The sequence below is a fragment of the Canis aureus genome, chromosome 8 (assembly GCF_053574225.1).
Source record: "Canis aureus isolate CA01 chromosome 8, VMU_Caureus_v.1.0, whole genome shotgun sequence".
Lineage (NCBI taxonomy): Eukaryota > Metazoa > Chordata > Mammalia > Carnivora > Canidae > Canis > Canis aureus.
Genome location: NC_135618.1, coordinates 58,647,117 through 58,667,098, shown reverse-complemented (window position 1 = coordinate 58,667,098; position 19,982 = coordinate 58,647,117). Strand labels below are relative to the sequence as shown.

At 53.8% G+C, this 19,982-nt stretch overlaps 1 protein-coding gene across 2 annotated transcripts in view; it reads left to right on the top strand.

The window, feature by feature from the left end:
- The window catches only part of GTF3C1 (general transcription factor IIIC subunit 1), a 73,650-nt gene extending 54,031 nt beyond the window's left edge, over nucleotides 1-19,619 (top strand). For both annotated transcript variants that reach the window (XM_077907114.1, XM_077907113.1), the window contains 13 exons: nucleotides 715-857; nucleotides 3,039-3,120; nucleotides 3,808-3,920; nucleotides 5,897-5,959; nucleotides 6,758-6,851; nucleotides 10,581-10,753; nucleotides 12,238-12,525; nucleotides 13,322-13,581; nucleotides 14,622-14,902; nucleotides 15,753-16,299; nucleotides 17,047-17,098; nucleotides 17,914-18,106; nucleotides 18,566-19,619. In XM_077907114.1, coding sequence (XP_077763240.1) covers nucleotides 715-857; nucleotides 3,039-3,120; nucleotides 3,808-3,920; nucleotides 5,897-5,959; nucleotides 6,758-6,851; nucleotides 10,581-10,753; nucleotides 12,238-12,525; nucleotides 13,322-13,581; nucleotides 14,622-14,902; nucleotides 15,753-16,299; nucleotides 17,047-17,098; nucleotides 17,914-18,106; nucleotides 18,566-18,778 — 2,502 coding nt within the window. In that variant the 3' untranslated portion in view covers nucleotides 18,779-19,619. The remainder of the gene's footprint in view (nucleotides 1-714; nucleotides 858-3,038; nucleotides 3,121-3,807; nucleotides 3,921-5,896; nucleotides 5,960-6,757; nucleotides 6,852-10,580; nucleotides 10,754-12,237; nucleotides 12,526-13,321; nucleotides 13,582-14,621; nucleotides 14,903-15,752; nucleotides 16,300-17,046; nucleotides 17,099-17,913; nucleotides 18,107-18,565) is intronic.
- The last annotated feature ends 363 nt before the right edge of the window (nucleotides 19,620-19,982 follow it).

Genomic DNA, 19,982 nt, shown 5'->3' with positions numbered 1-19,982 from the left:
TCTCCCAGGAACAAGCTGGAAATGATGTGTTGCTGTTCCTAATATTTGTTCCTTGCCTCTGCAATGGGTTTTCATCACAACACTGACAAGAGGGATGTGCCTTCTGCCACCCACCCTCCATGCAGCCAGAGAGGCCAGCAGAGCCCTGCATGGTTCAGGGACAGCAGACCCTCCACTCATCTGCTTACATTTAGACCAGATCCTTGGGCCACCTCATTCTGGGGGGCTCTCAGAAAATAAGCTTGTCATCAAGCCCCTTTCCTGTCTAGACTCTGCCTTCCTGTGTGTTTTGGCCAAAATGTTCTCCTGAGTCTCTAATGAGGCTAATTCTACTAACCTACAGGATGTTTCTGAGCATACATAACATGTACTTAAACCTTTAAAAGTATCTAACTAAATACATCAATGTACGCATAACCTCCACTCCAGACAGTATTACTCAACATTCCCCGAGCACCTGTTACTTTCTAGAAGACACTCTTACCCACTAGACATTGAGGATCTGGCTTATTCTTTGCCCAGCACCTCACTTATGCCAGGCACATCATCAGTGCACTGTAAATGTGAATGAGTAAACACATGAGGGGCCAGTTTGGAGTACCCGCTGTGGAAAGAGGTACCACGGAATATACCCTCCCCCTTCCTTCACATTAAGGACCCATAATGCAGACTCTGAGGATTCTGATTTTCCATCTTGGCTTGTGTTTGATCCAGGTAAAGGGCCCATTTGTCCCCTGGCAAGTTGTGCGGGACATCTTGCACTCTACTTTTGAAGAGTCTCTGGATAAGACATCTCATTCAGTTGGACGAAGAGCTCGCTACATAGTCAAAAACCCACAAGCCTATCTGAACTATAAGTAAGCCTCATATGAACTTTTCTAACTTTAGGCCAAGGTTCCTCCCATGTGTCTAGTTCATTCTTTACTCTTCTGCCATCCCTTTTGCTTAAGAGTCCACTAGAAAATCCAGAGAGAGCAGTGAGCTGTCCCCTGGCTCACCTATAGCCTGTTTGCAGTGTTGGGGTCCATGATTTTTCCAGGGCCAGACCTGCTTCTGCGTCCTTCCCCATATCTGGTGTCATGTAGACTGCAGGCCAGCCTCAAGAAGTAGGTACTGTTCTTTGCTACCCAGGAAGAAACAGGCCATTCAGGCTAGGTGGTTCGTTGAATACATTACATTAGAAGTGTGTGGTGAGGGCCGAGGCATCTGCTGAGTTTTACTACCATTTTTAGTGCTCAGAGCAGCTGTTTACCTCTCTGTGTCAATGGCCCATCACATAGCTAACTCCAGGAAGAAGCTAGACAGGACCAGGGTCATTGCACCAAAGAACACTGTCCCCAGTAGAACTAGGTGTCCCCTCCGTGTCTCCTGATGTGGCTTGGTACGAGTGGGGATGGCAGCTGGCTGGGAGTCACAAAGCATCCTCCTTGGGGTTTGTCAGTGGCCTGCAAGGCTGCTTGCCCATCTGTTTCTCACATGGCCAGGGCACAGTGCCATCACCAACCCTATAAGACAACAGGGAGCATCCAAGGGGGCATGGAGGGGACACATGACAGGGTTGGAAAGGACCACTTCACCCAATTGGTTGTTCATGCCATGGGTCAGTAAAAGAGCTTAGCTCTGGCTTGATTCTGAGCCTTGGCCTACGTGCTGTCAACCAGGTTGTAGAGAGGAACAGCCCAGCCCTTGATTGTAGAGAAAACTTCTCCAGCCAGGAATTCTCAACCTCAGCACTATTGACATTTGAGGCCAGAAAATTCTTTGTGGCGGGGCCATTCTGTGCACTGTGGGATATTTAGCAGCAGCCCTGCCTCTACCCACTAGTCGCCACTAGCACCCCACTCCCAGCCATGACAGCCAGACATGTCTCCAAATGTCTGCAGGAGCCAGCGGGTTAGACATAGCAAGGGGCCTTCCTTTGGGGACCACTGGCTCTAGTGCATAGAATCTTAGACTTTTCTATCTAAGGGCTCTGATCACCTGCTCCAAAGTCCTCTTCTTTCAGAGTGGAAACAGGCCCAGAGAGAGGATGTGGGTTGGCTAGGGTGACAGTGCGTTGGCAGTGGAATAAGTTCTGGAACTTGGGCTTCCTGGCCCCGCCTGATGCTCTTTCTTGTGTCCTGCAGCATCAGTCAGGGGAAGGGAACATGAGCTGTAGAACCTTGCACAGGGCATGTATCCACTTGGAGGCCATTCCCTCACCTCTGAGCAGGACAATACTACCAATAATAGCTACCCCTGGCCCACCTGCCTCAGCCCCTGGCAGACATGTCACTTTGGGAGCCCCTACACCTCACTGAGCTCTAAAATGGAGCTTGTAAGCTCTTCAGGAAGGTGGAAGCACCTGGTTCATAGGAGCCCTACAGACACTGGCTGCCTCTCCCTCCATTTCTTTTTGGGCAAGTCAGGCTCTCCTTATGTCATGGAGAGACAAAGATGTCTGCAGTAGACAAGTAGTTCTTTTGACTAATAACGAACACCAGGGCCTGTATGATAATTAAAAATTTTTTTTAAGATTTTTTTTTTAATTCAGTCATTAGAGACACAGAGAGAGAGAGGCAGAGACACAGGCAGAGGGAGAAGCAGGCTCCATGCAGGGAGCCCGACGTGGGACTCCATCCCGAGTCTCCAGGATCACGTCCTGGGCTGAAGGAGGCGCTAAACCGCTGAGCCACCCGGGCTGCCCAATTTAAAATTTATAGTACATTTTCACATAGGGCATCTCGTTTGGTCCTGGCTAGATACCTGTGAGAGCAGGCAAGCAGGCAGGAGTCACTGTTTTCAGTCTACATGCGGAGAATGGAAGCTCAGAGAAGCCAAAGGTGTGAAGCGTGAGCAATGACAGACCTGACTTGAATCAGGGTTGGCTGACCTGTAATCCTTCATTATTAAGAGCTGTAATCACCCAGCAGGTGTGTAAGTAACTCATACCTCGCAGTTAGCCACAGGCAGACGTATTAGAACAGGAGTCTTCAGATGGTTCTGAACGCAGACATTATTACAACCCCAGACCTCACATTCGTCCTCTCTTTTTGCAGAGTTTGCCTCGCTGAGGTGTACCAGGATAAGGCCCTTGTTGGAGAATTCATGAATCGAAAATGTGACTACGAAGACCCAAAGGTAGGCCCTGCATGGTCATTGGGCTCAGCGTGCCCCAAAGGCCGGACTGTGTACATTCCTCTCTGGTCCTCTGGGTCCCACGGCGTCTCTGCCTGACTTGCAAATACAGATATTTTTCCTGTGAGTCTGGGAAATCAGCTCGTCAGTTCTTTGGCTTTGGCCCTCATTTGATGAGGCTGTAGCACCAGATCTTAGAGATTGTTAGAATTTGGCATGCCACTTTGCAATTCTGCAGGGCCTTGAGCATATTTCATTAAAGAAATAGGGCAGCTCTTCAGAAATTTCAAGCAGCTAGACTCCCTGGAAAGCTAGCAGATAGGACAGGATGTGAGTTTTTCTGAGTTCTCTGGGTAGAGAGGTGTGCAGTGGCAAGAGGCTGTGGGGACAGTGTGCAACACACTGTCCTCCCTTCTGGGGCTTGGGAGAGAGATGGTGGTGCAGGAGTGAGGGCCAGCAGCATGTTTCTTGCCCCAAATCCCTGGGCAGAGTGGTGAGTGTCTGTCACTTCTTCCCAGGTGGACTCATCGGGCTGGGGAGGCAGGGAGGCAGAGGAGGCCATGCTTCTCAGTCCGTGTTTCTGGGAAGTCACTGCTATGGAGTTTATTACAAGATTTTCCTTGATGTGTCAGTGAAACTTCTCCTCAGGGAGAGAAAGGGCTTTAACATCTCATTCTCCCACGTTGAAAGGTTTGTGCCAGTGAGTTTAAAGAATTTGTGGAGAAGCTCAAAGAGAAGTTCAGTTCTGCTCTAAAGGATCCCAACCTTGAAATCCCAGACACACTCCAGGAGCTGTTTGCCAGGTAAGGTTCTTCTGGGAAACTTCTGTGTGATCCTCGTGGAGCAAGAGGAAAAGTCACTGGCCACAGGCATCTCCCTGTGTCGGTAGTTCCATGGCCTTGGAGCTAACCCTGCTGTGTCCCCTGACCTTGAGCCACCTCACCTTCTCTCACAAGAGACATGAAAATGGGGAGGCCACCACCATCCCGAGCACCCTGCCGGGCACTCCCGTTCCTTCTCCCATAGAGGCCCTGCTGCTGGCCTAATCCAGGCCTCCACAAGTGATTGATGTGCTCTTGCCAAGATTGCTCACTTGACATATGAAGAAACTCCAAGATAGAAGTAGCTCACCCAAAGCCATGGTGCTTGTGAGCCACAGGGCCAGAATTTGAACTTCTGTGGTGGGTCTGACTTCAGAGCCCCATCTCTTTCCAGGAAGAACACACTTGGTTTGAGCATAGAAACCAAGAGATGTTAAAAGCTTGAGTTTTGTGAACCAGGTTTGTTGCCACTGCTTAATCCAAATATGAATCCTCTTTTACCACCCTCATCGAGATGGTCCCTCTGGCCACTGGATTTCTGCATCTCTTCCTGTAGAGGTGACTTTCATCAATTGGTTCCTGTTTGGGAACCATACAATACAGTTGTAGTTAGCCCTCTACATGTCAGTCAGAGATCTCCTTCTTTGAGTCATCCAACAAATAATTCATGTTGTACCCGCATATGCCAGGCCTAGGGAGCGATATGTAGTCCTTCTCGGAGTTGACACTTGGTTCTGTTTTTTGTTTTGTGTGTGTGTGTGTGTGTTTGCAGCAGACTGTTCGCTAGAACTCCCAAATGATATGGTTTATGTTCAGTAAGTGATTCAAATGACCCGTTTACCTATTTGTGACTTATAGCCCCACCTAGTCTCAGTAAATTTATAGGGCAACTTTTAGTTATAAAAAAATACAGTTAAAGATTATTTTAAAAAGTTCATGAATCATCTGGAGGAAAGAAGTTCCATCCAGTTGTAACGATTTAACACTAAACTTGATCTTGAACATCCTGGCAGGCCAGACAAAAAGAAATAGATTCAACTGCTTTAAAAATAGTTCATATTATGAAAAGGTGCTTTTTTTCCTTATTCCTAAATTTTAAGAATTTACTGTTGCCAAGATGAATTTTGATTTTAGAATTATAGAAAACAAAGAAATGTCTTACAAGTAAATAGCCATGTGTTTTTAAAAGTGAGTTCTATGATTTCTCAAATCTATTTGCCTGGCTGGCTGTGTAGCATGATGGCTAGCACATTGGGACTTCTCTTGTATTTGTTTGGTTAGAGTACAAGGAAGCAGCATTACTTGAAGCTCAAAAATGCAGATGGGGAAGTAATCTGCTACCTAATACAACTGCTCTCTTTTTTTTTTTTTTAAGATTTTTTATTTATAAAAAGAAAAAAAGATTTTTTAATTATTCATGAGAGACACAGAGAGAAAGAGAGAGAGGCAGAGACACAGGCAGAGGGAGAAGCAGGCTCCATGTAGGGAGCCTGATGCGGGACTCGATCCCAGGATTCCAGGATCACACCCTGGGCCGAAGGCAGGTGCTAAACCGCTGAGCCACCCGGGGATCCCCAACCGCTCTTTTCTGAGTACTTTCTTCTAGACCTCTTTCTCATGCTTGTTTTTAATCAGACTGAACCCACAATTTTAGATCCCCTTCCCTTAACAATTAACAGCAGCTCTCTGCCAATAAACACTTTCCTGTATTGTTTCCTAATTGTCAGTAAATGATCATTTTGTATTTCCTCAGCCCTCATTTTAACAACACGCTCATTTGATGAGCAGAACATGGTATTTTCTCATTGTAATTGACACGTACGTGTTTGAATTTTAATGAGTTTTACATTTCCTCCAACACTTTAGCCAGTAAATGGCCATGTTGGGCAAGCATCTACTTGGTTACTAGAGGTCTGCCGTGTTCCACTGACACACTCGTCTTTTCATTCCTTACATAGATACCGAGTTTTGGCGATTGGAGATGAAAAGGATCTAACCAGGAAAGAGGATGAACTTAATAGGTAAGCACTGATTTACCAACTGACTTTCCCTCAGCTGGTTGATCGGGCTGCCTGTGGCCCAGCATGGGTGCCACCCAGGGCCACCCTGCCGTCTTTGAAAATAAATTTGTACTAGAGCATAACCATGCCTGACCCATGTGTCATCTGTGCCACTTCCATCCTATAGCATCAGGATTGAGTGGTTACAACAGAGACCACACAGCCCATGAAGACCCCAAAATCTTTATTATCTGGCCATTTCCAAGAGAACCTTGCCAACCCTAGCCTCACCTATCAGTGGCCTAGCCTTAAGGCCCGTTGAGGAAAGGATTTGAATTCCCAGCCCATGACTTTCCACACAAAGCTCTGGTTAGAAAGCTCAGCTATCTTTTTCCTCATTGGATAACCAATATTCAGTTCGGTTTTAGCTCTGTATTTCCGTGAGAAGTTTCTTTGGAGAAAAACTTTTTAAGATGGACCGTGTGGCTGGGACAGTCAATAAAGTATGCAACTCTTGATCTCACAGCTGGGTAGATAGGCTGAAAAACTCTCAGCACTAACGACATTTTTTCAGTTGACAAACCTGTTTCCAGGGTATGGCACCCCTTATCCACTAAATGCAAATGTTTTTCCCTGCAAAAATTGACCAATTTGTAAAACCACCATTTGTTTTGTTCTGGTTTGTGAATAGCTTGGGCACTCGGGTCACTTTTGTGGGCTCAGATGCTTTTTCTAAATGAGAACCACATCCGCCAAGTGTGAGCAGTACCCACAGCCCACGGCCTCATGTGCTCTGCTGCCCACCCCACTGTCTTTCAGCGTGGATGACATCCACTTCCTGGTGCTCCAGAACCTGATCCAGAGCACACTGGCCCTCTCGGAAAGCCAGATGGAGTCCTGCCGGTCATTCCAGGTGGGCGGCGGGGATCCAGTGGCAGCTTCACAGCAGCGCCATGGGGCTTGGGCCATCAGAGGCGGGAGCTGAAGGACGCTCTCACTTCTTAGCTGTGCAGTCTTGTGGGGATGGGGAATGATCTCCCCTGAGCCTCCCACCCTGACCCTTCTTTCATCTTCCAAGTGTGGGGACAGGATCCAGTGACCTCCAAAAATCCCTCCCAGGCTGAGGTTCAGAGTCTCATGTTAATGCAGAAAAGGAGGCAGAAGAGGAAGTGAGCTGTGGCAGAGCTGAGGGAGTGAATGACCCATACGGCTTATCTTCAGTCAGAACTTACACATATTGAGCTGTTTTGATCACTAGAGATCACAGAGCGGGAAAACTCCCTTTCTGTGGGTCCTGGGCTTATCTCTCCCCTAAGAACGCGTCACAACTATCAGAATGTATTGCTGCCTTATCTTGGCCGAGTGAGGGTGGGAGGGAGGAAGGCAGTTCCCATTAACCCTGTCCTCAGCCTGGGGAAGTGACAGACACAGGAACTTGCATTTCAGAGCGTGAAGAAGCAGGTGCCCAAGGTCTCACCCCACTCTCCCTCAAACCTGTGTCTGTGTGGCTCCAGGGCCCCAGCAGACAGTTGCTGAGGAGGGCCTGCACTCCCCCCTCACCGGTACCCATGCCTCCCTTATTTCTAATGATCACATCGTTTAGCCCACAGGCCCCCAGCCCCAGCCCCAGAGATCGCAGAGCCTGACACATATGCTGCGGGTCCCCAAGCACTCTGGTACAAGGGGTCCGCAGAGCACCCTGGGGGAGGTGGCAAGGTGTAGACCCAGCTGGGGCACTGCCTCTGTTCTTCAGGTGCTGCTGATTATTTTGGCCACAAAGGAGGTGAGGAGGACTAGGGGGAAATGGAGCAATCTAAGGGAAGTCGGTAGCCAGGTGTGACCCTCGTGCTTCAGAGCAGCACCCTAGCCTGCGGCCTTGTACAGCAGTGGCCAGGCCTCTGCCAACCCAAGACTGAGTGTGTATGTGTCATCTTTAAATTTGTCACCATGAGGTACAGTTGCTTGTCCAGCAGTGATGACATCTGGGCCCAGTCTAGCGGGAGGGTCCCCAGTCATCCCGCTCTTGCTACCCTTGGTATCCTGGAGCATTTGGACCCGGCTTGCTCATGCGAAGTGTGCATGTTCAGGGCGGGAGGCTGATAGTGGTGCCTTGCCCCCTCCTCTCCATGCCCAAAGCCTATGTGAGCCTGAACGTGCCAGAGAACAAGATTGGAACAGGGTGGGGTCGGGCAGAGTTCCCACAGAGACAGCCCCTAGTCTGGCGCCTAGCTCTATTCTGTTGGACCTGAGCTTGTTTAAAAAAAAAATTTTTTTTTTTAACTTACTGCCAGCATTGCCCATAAAAATCCCAATTTTCAACTTTACCCGTGACCATGTAGGGACCTTTTGGCTGTCCTGCCCAGCCGGGATTCGAGTCAGACAGGACCTGGAGATCAGTCTGACTGCTTGTCACAAGAGAAAGCTCAGCCCCAAAGTTAATGGCAAAAGCCAGGTCCCTGGCATCTCTGCCAGTGCCTCGCCCCCTGCATCATGCTGCTGCTTATCCTTCCTCCAGTTCCATTTCCAGCTGATGTCTGAGCTCTGGTGAGGGGGGGCGCGGTCACTGGCCTCATCACTCTCCTTGACCCCCAGGGGTGTGGGAAGTTGCGTAAGAGAGCACCCAGGCCACAGCAGGTGGCAGGATGCTTCTTTAGTGACCTCCCCACCTGGCACTGAGCACTGGAAGGCCATCAGGGACAAGGTCAGGCCATATATAGGATCCCACTAGGCTCCCTGCAGCCCCAAGTTTCCAGGAGATGCACTGCAGGGCAGTGGGTGGAAATCTGGTGGGCTGGACCACAGTCACTCACTCTGTACATGTGGTCTGAGCATGCCTGGGCCACGCCTGCAGTTGTTGGGGGAATATGCCCATCTTGTCGTCATCTTAGAGAAGAGCTGAAGACACAAGGCTTTCCACGAAGCTGGATCCCAGCTTCCACATTCCTTCAGCAGGGAAGGAATGATGTAGGATGGTCCCTCTCCAGCCTCTTTTCCCTCTGCCCCTGCCAGTGCTTCCTCCTTTAGGCCTGTGCACCACTGTGATGTGGAAGCTCTCAAGAGAGAAATCATGATGGTGTGCAGGCCTCCTACTGACAAGACCCAGTGTGTGCCCAGACCCCTTCCAGCTCCAGGAGAACACGCTGTGCTGCCCCAGCACCCCGTCTGACCACCACTTTGGCTCCCTATCCCATGTCCCTCTGCAGTAGCGCAGTGGTGAGGTCACTGAACTCAAGGACAAGGCCTTGCTCTGTTCTTGGGCCCCAGCCCTGCCAAGTGGTATAGGCTCAGAAGATCCCTTGAAGTCAATATACCTCTGTCTTCTCTGCTGTCCATGGCTCTGGGGCCAACGCAGCAGAGAACCTTCCAAGCCTAAAATTCTCAGACCATGACCGCATGTTTTCCTGGCCAGCGCTTTTGAGGAGACGGGTCTAGCAGGAACCTTCCTATGGTGTGGTAGATGCTAGACATTCACTCTTGGGTAGGCTGTCTGAGCCAGTGCTTTTCAGAAACTGGAATCATTGGGACTCTGCTGGCCCCACAGTACTTGGAGCTGCTCTTCCTCTGGGCAGAGTCCAATCTGAGCCATGGAGCCAGGGTGGTACGACCAGCAGGAGGAGCCTCTGCGACGGGCCAGACATTTGTGCTAGGTGCTGGGTGCCATGTGCCACTGCTGTGGCAGGGGTAGACCATTGCATCTGTGTTTCTGTGGGACTTCCTTTCTTGTGGGAGAGAAACAATGAGTAAGCGAATGAGGTCATTTCAGGTAGAGAGTTACGATGGAGAAAATAAAACAGGTTCCTATAATACAGTTGACTGCAGAGGAGCAAGATGGAGGAGGATTTGCTTTTTGAGGGGATATATTTGAGCTGAGAGCTGAATGTTGAGGAGTCAGCCTTACAAAAATTGAGGGAAGGTACTTTCCAAGGAATGGGAACTGCAAATGTAAGGCCTCCATGGTGGGGAGGCCTTGGCTTTTTCAGAAAAAGTAAGGAGGCCGGTGAGGCCAGAGTGGTGGGCAGGGTCCCACTCCCCGGAGTCCTTGTCAGGCGTAGCAAGGACTGGATGTTCCATCTACAGAGGGGGGCAGTGTGTGGGCTGATAGAAGCACCCGAGGCTTACTTTGGCTGTGTGGCTAAAGGACAGGTTGGGGGCCGATGGCACATGGGGACGTAGGAGAGCAGTTAGCTGGAGGCTACAGTGAGGAGCAATGGTGTAGGCAGCGTAAAGCAGATGTGTTTGGGAGCATTTTATGCGGGCACAGCCAATCAGGCCTACTGATGGGCTGGGCGAGGGCTAGGGACGCAAATGGTAGCAGAGGTGATTCTGCATTGACTCCCACTGCCCTTTTATCCAAAGACACAGGCGTGGGGTGCCAAGCCATCCCATGTTGCCAGCTGCCTGTCCTTCTCTGTGGTGTCTGACCTGTGATGTGGGGGTGGAGGTTGATGGTCGGATTGCTGGTTCCTCCAGGCCCTCCCGCCCGCACCCCCAAGAGTCTGCTCCAGCCTCCCAGCCCCTTGCCCCCATCAGTCCCTCCTGTGCACATGATCAGCTATAGCTTTTGTGCACTCACATATTCTGCTCCTCCCCCACCCCCAGCTGCTGGAGAGCCTTGCTCACCCATGGACTTGCTTTGTTGCAGACTTTCCGCCTGTACCGCGAGTATAAGGACCACATTCTCGTGAGGGTCTTCATGGAATGTCAAAAAAGGAGCTTGGTCAACCGGCGCCGCGTCAACCACATGCTGGGCCCAAAGAAAAACCGGGCTCTGCCCTTCGTGCCGATGTCCTACCAGTTGTCCCAGACCTACTACAGGTGAGCCCTTCGGCTGGGGCTGGGGCTGGGGCAAGGCAGGGCTCCAGATCAGAGGCCGGACCACACCTTTGCTGCAAAGAGTAGCGCGTGGGAGTGCAAGGAACGGGATGTCGCTCTTCCTCAGAGAGCGTAGGGCTCAGCCTCCCAGGCTGCAGGTGCAGTGCACAGCTTCTGGAACCAATGTCTTCATCAACATCTGTGCTGCCTGCTCAGAAATAAGGGCAGGGTTCGAGGTGGTTTGTGTCAGGACATTTACCATTCTACAGGTACTGTGTTTCCCTTCTCCTATCAGATTGGGAAAAATAGAGTTTCTAACATGCTAATTAGCCCAGCGAAAGACACAGAGTCCTGGTCAGGCCTCATGGCCGTTCTCACAGCTCAGAGCCACAGCAAGCTGTGGCTTGCAGGCTTACATGCTTCAGTTCGAAGCCATTCCGTATTTTCCAGATGCCTTCTGCAGGCACCAGCTGTCTTGAGTGGTGGTTTGGGATGCTGCCACTCTCCATAGCGCCCCCAACAGGTGCACTCCTCACAGCGTGGCCTCACGCCAGCAGCTGGCATGGCCGGCCTCTGTTACCTGCTTGGCATTTTATGCCACCAGTCTGCTTGACCACACGGAGGGCAAGTCTGTGAAAAGTGTTCCAGGAGTTTGGCCTTGGCTGGCTGCCTCCTTGTCAGTCCTCAGATCTACACCGAAGCTGTGGTCAGAACAGCAAAATGGGGGGTGAAGTGTGGGGGGTGGGTAGGCTTATGTATCCCTTTGCCTGTGACTCCAGACACTGGCACCTTTCTCAGAGGCCCCTCCCAAGTGAGGCTTGGTCTTCTTGGCCTCCCTGGGACATAGCCTGCTATGAGCTATGGGCTGGGAAGCACAAGATGTGAGTCTAAAAAAAAAAGAAGATGTGAGTCTAGGTCCGACAAGGCCATTTGACCTTGACCTTGACCTTAACCATTTCTCCCCTGCGACATTCTTGTCTATAAGCCAGGGGGTGGCATTCACGTCCGGTAGTCCTGGGTCCCCCCCTGGGGCCCAGACCCAGTTACAGGATTGTGGGAAGTCACACTCTTGGACAGAAGCCAGGGCTGAACTCTGCAGTCGCCTCACAGAGACAGTGACATGAACACACACAGGTCCTGTCATCTCTACACGGGTTCAGGGCTTGCCTTGGCTAAAGATGATCATCACAAAAAATGCACTCGTCTTCCCCAGTTTGGCTCCTGTCTGTAGAAAATGCCTGTGAGGCACCACATATTAAGGCTAGGTGCAAAGACACGGCCCTGCCGTGAAGGTGCTCAGGTGAGCAGGGAGGACATGCACAGTTAGATTGAAACGTGGCACCATTTGAGGCAGAAAAGAAGGCTTCGGGGGAAGCTGGGATGGACAGATTTGAACGCAAAGATCTGCAGGGCCCGTAGCCCTTCCACAGGAAGGCCTCCCACAATCTGTCCTCAGTTTGGACCTTACCACCTTTTTGTCCACGCAGGATTTTTATGTGGAGATTTCCAAGCACTGTTTGCACAGAATCATTCCAGTTTTTCAGTAAAATCCTGGCTGCCGGCAAGTTGGACCAGCCTGATACCTTCTCCTTCAAAGACGAAGATAATAGCAAGTCTTCCAATGACCTGGTAGCATTTTCTCTGGATAGCCCTGGAGGACACTGTGTGGCCGCCCTGACGCTTTTCTCCTTGGGCCTCATTTCCGTGGATGTGCAGATCCCGGAACAGATTGTCGTGGTGGACAGCTCCATGGTGGAGAACGAGGTTATGAAAAGGTGAGGGCGGAGGTGTCAGCAGGCACCGCTGGGGGCCTCGGGCACTGTGTGTCCTGTAGTGTCTGCAGTTTTATTTGTTCTGTCATCGGGTCTTTTTTCTTTTTTCTTTTTCTTTTTTTTTAATATTTTATTTATTTGAGAGAGAGCACAAACGGGGAGGGGCGGAGGGAGAGGGAGAAGCAGACTCCCCCTGAGCAGGGAGCCCGATGCAGGGCTCGATCCCAGGACCCCAGGGTCATGACCTGAGCTGAAAGCAGACGCTTAACCAACTGAGCATCCAGGCACCTCTAGTGTTTATTCATTCAACAAACATGTGCTGTATCTGCCTGTGTCGTGTCTGGCACTGTGTGGCATCTAGCACATAAGATGGCAGGGTGTCAGCAGTGCCACTGGGAGTTCTCAGGACAGGACCTCACAGATCTGAGGGCTAGGGACTTCAGCACTGTGTCCAGTCCAATGCTTCGTGCTTGTGCCTTCAGGAGCAGGGGGAGCCAGAGGAGGGGTAAGGCCGGAAGGTGGCTTTGGCAGAGGTTCCTGAAGGGCTTAATAGCTAAGCTGGGATTTAGTGGAAAAGCAGACATTTTTTTGTATAGAAACTGGGAAGTGTTTCCAGGCAAAAGGAACAGCCGTTGCAAAAGCATAGGTACGTGAACAGGGGTGAAGGTGATCAGAGGAGGTGAGTCTGGAGCAGCAGTCCGCGCTGCCCTTCACAGCCAGATGCCTGGGGTGGCAGGAGAGAGTCCATAGCGACCACAGGCCATTGCTGAAGCCGGACCGCAGTGTTTTTTTCTCCTAGTTTGGGGAAGGACGGGGGCTTAGACGAGGATGACGATGAGGAGGAAGACTTGGACGAAGGCTCGGGGGGCAAGCGCCGGGCCATCGAGGTGAAAGCCCGCCAGGCTTCCCACACCAACTACCTGCTGATGCGGGGCTACTGCGCACCAGGCATCGTCAGCACCCGCAACCTCAACCCCAACGACAGCATTGTGGTGAACTCCTGCCAGGTGAAGTTCCGGCTCCGCCGCACCCCCACACCCACCCGGCTCTGGCCCACCGGTGAGTGTCGCCCCCTGCCATCGGCGCCCCAAGCCACTGGCCCCTGCAGACTGGGGCTGGACTGGGGCTGGGATGGAACCCAAGCCCCTCCCCTCCCAGGCCTTGGTCTTCTGGTCCTTGCCCCACTGCCATGTGCAGAAGTGTGCCACCATCAGGGGTGGGCATGTAAGGGGAAGCGTCTGGCCCCCCCACCCCCCGCCGGCCCTGGCCTGCTCACCAGGGCAGCCTGTCCGCTGTTGCTGGTTCCCTCCGGGGCTTTTGAAGTATGACTTTTGACCTCTTGTCTTGAAAGACAAGTCTTTGGCTTACGTTCATTATCTTCATCTCCTTTATTTCCATTCTTTACACTCTTTTTTAACTTGTCTATGAATTACCTCTGAAACTCTAAATATCTTACTTAAGCCTTGCTTTCCCATACCCCGAAAGTGAGAAGGTCTCTCCTCTCTCTTCCTCAAGTAAGGATATCCGGGCCCCTTGCCATCCCTGTGCTTCTCTTCCCCCCTTCCCACTCCCTCCCTTCCTGCCTCTGCCTTCCCAAACTCCTTCCCCTGCTGAGGTACATGGTGTTTTGTTTACTTTCTGTTTCAAAACCCCAGTTATTCTGTGCTCTGCCTGGAGTTTGACTCGGGCCAAGCCTGTGACCATGATCTTAGCAGAGCCAGGTTTTACAGGAGGCAGCACATACCAGCCCTGGCTACTGGAAGTTAACATGGGGAGCATAGAGCAGGGTTCCAGGGTGTCCTGACACACAAGCACCAGCAAGGCAAGGCCTAGGGCAGCCCAAATTCAGGACCCCTGTCTAGAGCTCCGGGCAGTGCTTCTCAGACTCCAGTCCCATTATCTTGCCCTTCAGTTTGAATCTTGAGCAAGAGAACAGTCCTGGCGCCCCCGAGAATCCCCACCACCAGGGGGCCACACCCTATCTTCCCAGAAGGTGACCCCTCACTGTTGGGGCGTGGTTGGTTGGTGTTGGAGCATGTCCTGTCTTGATGTTGCTTGTGCTCCAGCCTGGCTGATAGTGGCCCTCCTCGTCTTCACAGTCCCTTGTCTGGAAGAGCTGCCCATGGGCATCTCCAGCCTCCCTGACTCCTTCACCAGGCTGATTAAGAGCCAGGAGGATCCCTGCAGCCTGGAAGAGTTTGTCCACCAGGTGGAGCTGTGCGGCTATGAGCCTGGAGACGTGTGTGCCGTCTTGGAAGTCCACGGGGTCATTGCAGCCACAGGGTGCTTTGGGGTGGACAGAGTGGAGCTGAGCAAATGGTTCTCCGCCTTTGAGAGGACAGATGCTGAGCGCACCAGGACCTTCACGGACTACGTCCAGGTGAGCCGTGTTATCAGGTCACATGGGGTAACCCACACAGAAGCATCTCACTGGCCAGATGCACCCTGCAGAGGGCTTGGTTTGGGGCACATAGCATAATTAAATTCGTTGCCAAGATTAAAAACAGGGAATTGTGCATAAAACCCAGCTTTTCTGGAATGTTTGAAGGTTTGGCACACTGGGCCCCATTTCCTCAGCACTGGGACGGAGCCAAGTAGGGCCTCTGACTCCCAGATATCCTGCACCTGGCCCCTCAGGTCTCCCCACTGTCCCCACCTGGGTCCACTTTCACTGGGGACCCTTGAACCCAGAGAACGTCGTAACAGATGGACCCTTTAAATTGAGTGCCTGGGGACTCGACTCACCTTCCTGAGCATTGTCCATAGTTGGAAGCAGTGGAATACATGTCACTTATTAGTAATGCCACAGAACTGCCTGCCCTGCAGTGTTCGTGGAGGAGGAGGAGAACAGATACCAACGTTTCTGGTTGCCAGACAAGTGTTCGTGAGCACAGGACATGAGTAGGGTTGTCACTGCTGTCCATGTAGTGGTGTTCCATCACTCCTATAACCAGAGGTGCCTCTGGAGCCCTGGAAAGCAAGCCAGGACGGGTTGGGTAGCTCCCTGTGTTCCCTGCTGCCCAGTCCGGGTGGCGAATGCTTACAGCGAACCCTCCCCAGAACTGCGTGACCTGGCGAGGAGTCCCAGTTCCAGGATGTGAACTGGGGCAAATTTCTCAAATCCTGACTTACGGGTTTTTAATGTAGGAATGAAAAGAGAGTTGGCAGTGCACCCCCATGAGGCCCCCTGCATTGGTGCACAGACCCCGTGTGTCTCCCACTCTTCCTAGGATCTCTTGGAGCATCACCAGGTCCTGGAAGTAGGTGGCAACACAACTCGCTTGGTGGCCATGGGCTCTGCCCGGCCCTGGCTGCTGCACTCGGTGCGGCCGAAAGGCAAAGAGGAACATGTGTACCCACCAAGAGAAGACCCCCGGGCCCGACCCCAAGACAGGCCTGCCAGAAAGGACAGCCCCTCTGAGAGGCACTCCCAGGGCCCCCAGAGCACCAAAAGGCGTGCCAGCTGGACAAGCAGTGATGTGGCCAGTCAGGGCAGCGGTCCCGACCCTGAGAGCACCCTGAAGCCCCCTGCCAAGAGGCCCACGCTCCAGGATGTGCGCTTGGCCCCCAGCCCCGGGCCCATAGCAGAAGAGGAGCCAGAACCCCTGGCGTCTGCTCTGCCGGCAGCTCCCAGAGACACCTATGTGGAGGAGCTTCCCCTGGGAGCACCAGAAGCCGGGCAGGAGGACCAAGAGGATACCGGGGAACCCAGGCTTCCAGGCCAGGAGCAGCTGAGCTGTCAGGGCCAGTTCCCAGAAGGATCCGAAGACCCCAGAGGTACCGAGTAAACCTTGTTTCCTTCTCCCCCTCGCCCCACCTGCCCATCCTCTGTCCTCTATCCTCAGGCCGACACTGGGAACCTGCCACTGGCCACACAAGGCTGTTCACTCCAGCCTCACCTGGCCTCACAGGTCTTGCCTATTTCCACTTAACTGTTTCCACTAGAGGGCTTCAGGGACGCCTGAGCAGGCCTGTGAATGACAAGCATGGGTTCTGGAAAGCACTGTTGGCTGAAGGCACTTGTGTAAGGGCACAGCAGCCGGAGCAGGGGGCATCGCACCTCCTGTCGGGATTGGCAGGCGTGCAGGAATGGAAACCTGCCGTGTTCCTCTCCTGCGGCGTGAATGCTCCTACCTCTGCTCAACACTGGCCTCTTCACGTGGTTTCTAGAGCTGTCTTTGTTTCCTTGGGGGTGTTTTCCTTAGGGGTTTATCCACACAGCTCTGTGGCCAGGGCTCCTGGGTGGAAGAGGAGGTGCTCACTTGCCCCCACTCGGGGCCCTGGGAACAAGCCCCCCGCCCCGACCCTTGCACACCTGGACGCAGCCCTGTTTTGTTCTAGGCACACTGGCTTCAGCCCCAGGGACCTGCTGCCAGGGAGGGGGCTGGGGCTCTGTGAGGAAGGGGCTTGCTGTCCCATTGTTTGTGGCTTTAGACCCAGAGCCAGGAGTACGTGTCGCAGGAATGGAGGAGAAAGATATGGGCTCCCACCTCTTAGGTCTCGTGTCCTTTGCCTCTCTGTCAGGTTTGGCCGAGAGTTCTGTGGCCGGTAGCGTCTCCCAGACGACATGGGAAAAGTGAGTGTGTACCCAGATCCAGGCGGCGGGGTGCGGGTGTGAGGGTGGGAATCTGTCCCCAGGGTCCCAGTAGGGAGCATCACAGGGAGATCTTCCACAGTCGGGTGCAGTGATTCTTGGCCTGGGGACCTGGAAACGTGTGGGACTTTGGTTGTCCCACTGGCTGGGGGAACAAGGCAGGAGCTACTTGCGGATTGTGAGTGAGGGCCAGAGGTGCAGACTTGTGTGGTGTGGGGGTCCATCTGGAACCATGGGCTTCATGGGAGCCTTCCTGGTGCAGGGGCGCCTCCTACACATGTGCATGTGTCCCTCCACCGGCCCCTCCCAGGGCCCCATCACAGTGGTCAGAGCCAGGTGTCCAGCTGGTCCTGGGCCCCTCCCGTGCCTGGACCCCGTGGCAGACCAGTCACTGGGGATAAGGCGGGGACTGCTGTATAAGATACAGAAGTAGAGCTTCTACGTGCACACCTCTGTGAGCTTGGCCTGATGAGGAGTCAGCCGTTGCCCTGGGTCCCAGCTGGAGCTGGTAAATCCAGAAATCAGCTCTTCTCCCTCCCCTGCCAGCAAGGGGTCCTGTGGGGGACGTTGGCACATCACGGCCTTGATTAAGGCTGAGTGTGAGCGGGTCTCCTGAGCCGGTGACCCTGGGCCCTGGGGTTGGGACCCGTCATTCCGGATGGGAAGGAAGAAGTGGACGAGCAGAAGGTAACCGGCCCCCAGCCCCAAGACGCGGGCCAGGTGCTGACTGCCCAGAGCTCGGCATCCCATCTCTGGAGTGGGGGACCGAGCCTGCCCCCCACATGCCGCCCCTGCAGGGACTGTGAGAGCATCTCGTTCATCGCCCGCCCGTGGCGCATCGTGGACGGCCACCTGAACATACCAGTGTGCAAGGGCATGATGGAGGCCTTGCTCTATCACATCATGAGCAGGCCCGGCATTCCCGAGAGCTGCCTGCTGCAGCACTACCAGGGCGTCCTGCAGCCCGTCGCCGTGCTGGAGCTGCTCCAGGTGCGGCTGGGCTGGCCTGGGCTGGGGCAGGCCTCCCACCGCGGCTCCCTCCTCCGCTCCCTCCTCCTCGGCCCCTGCTTGAGCCTCAGGTTCAGCCTCAGGGCTTGGGGGGCAGACTGTCAGAAAATTCCCAGCTTCGGCCTGAGGGTGCCACAGGCTTAGCCCCAGAGAGCCAGGCAGCTCCCATGAATCCCTTAGTTCCTTCATCTCCCCGCTCAGACTTGCCCAGAGGGGTGAGCTCCCTGTCCCCCGAGGCTGCCAGGCCGACCACAATGAGCCCCACACCTATCTTCCCGCTTCTGCCCTGTTAGCACTGACTGGCTCCCACCCTGCACCTCAGCACTCTCCCCTGGGCCCCGCAGCCCCCGCCCTCGTCCTGGGCTTCCTGCAGCTGCCAGGGTGGGATGGAGGACGCAGGCTGCGAGTGCGCCCGTCACCCTGAGTGTTCCCTTTCTCTAGGGCCTGGAATCCCTAGGCTGCATTAAGAAGTGCTCGCTGAGAAGGCCCACAGCCGTCTCTCTCTTCTCCAAGCCCCGGGTCCTGGAGGCCCAGGAGCCCTCCAGCCCGAGCGAGAGCCCCACCGTGTTCTACGAGCCCACGCTGGACTGCACCCTGCGGCTGGGCCGTGTGTTCCCCCATGAGATCAACTGGAACAAGTGGGTCCACTTATGAGGCACGTGCGGTCACCACGACCCCTTCCTGCGGAGGGAGTGACCCCGGGGGGCTCGTGTGCTGCACCCTGCCCGGTGCACAGAGACAGGTCTGTGCCAAGCCTCTGGCCTGGAACTTAGTAGAGGGCCACCTGTCCGCCTGCTCCGGGGTCCTTCCCGGACTGAGGGCCCTACCCGTTCCCACTGGGAGCTTTGTAAGGAAGGCTTGGGTCCCTGCTCTCCCTCTCCCTCTCTCATTCCCAGGGCCTCTTAGCCGTGGCTGCAGGCATGGATCCCACTCTCCCATCGCTGCCTGCCTTCTCTGTGGAACTGGGGTTGTGGTGAGTTTGAGAGGCTCTAGCAGGCTTGGCCTCCAAGGGCCTCCACCGTTGGGAACAGAGCTGCCTGCCTGGGGCCCCTGTGCCTTCCAGATGGACCTCAGCGTTGTCATCCTTTGGCCCATGAGGGGTTGTGAGCTTGCATGGCTCACCCCTCGCATTACAGATTCTTGCCACCATGGCAGGAAGCCCAAGGGCCCCAAGTGGCAGGGCCTCATGTAGGGTGTGTCAGAACAGGGGCCATGTGTCTTGCCACCCAGGGCCCCAACCGGGACTGACTGCTCTCCAGGCAGGACATCTGCCCCTGAGGCTGGAACTGAGGCACCCAGAGGGGAGCCTGGGGCTCCCTTGTTTACCTGGCAAGACACCCGTCAGTCCTCCAGCGGGGGGTGGGCATCTTTCCCGCTGGCTGGAGTGGAGCAGCCATGCGGGCCTGGGGTGGTTTGTTCTTTTCACTTCTTTTCTCTTTAAACAAATACCTTGCATGTATTTATTTATTTTGTAATTAAAGTGAAGTAAAATGCATTTAGTTTGGTGTGTTTTCCTAAAGAATCGCTGATCCCCTGAGGGAGTCCCTGCTTTCAGCTGCAGGATGGCTGAAAGGAATCCGTGCTCCCAGTAAAACCACAGGAAGAGGGGGCCAGCCCGCCCTGGGCACAGCCGCACTGCCCGCCCCTGCTCCACAGCCCTTCCTCCTCCGCCGCGGGGCCCAGGCCTGTGTCTCCACGGAGAAGCTCGTGTGGGTGTGCCACGCAGGGCCAGGCCAGCAGGTCCCCGGGGTCACAATGATCTGGGTTGGGCAATGGAAGTTCTCTTTAGCCCTCCCCTCCCCCCACTCCCCTTCTTTTTCTTCCCTCCCTCCCTCTCTCTGTGTCTTTCTCTTCATCC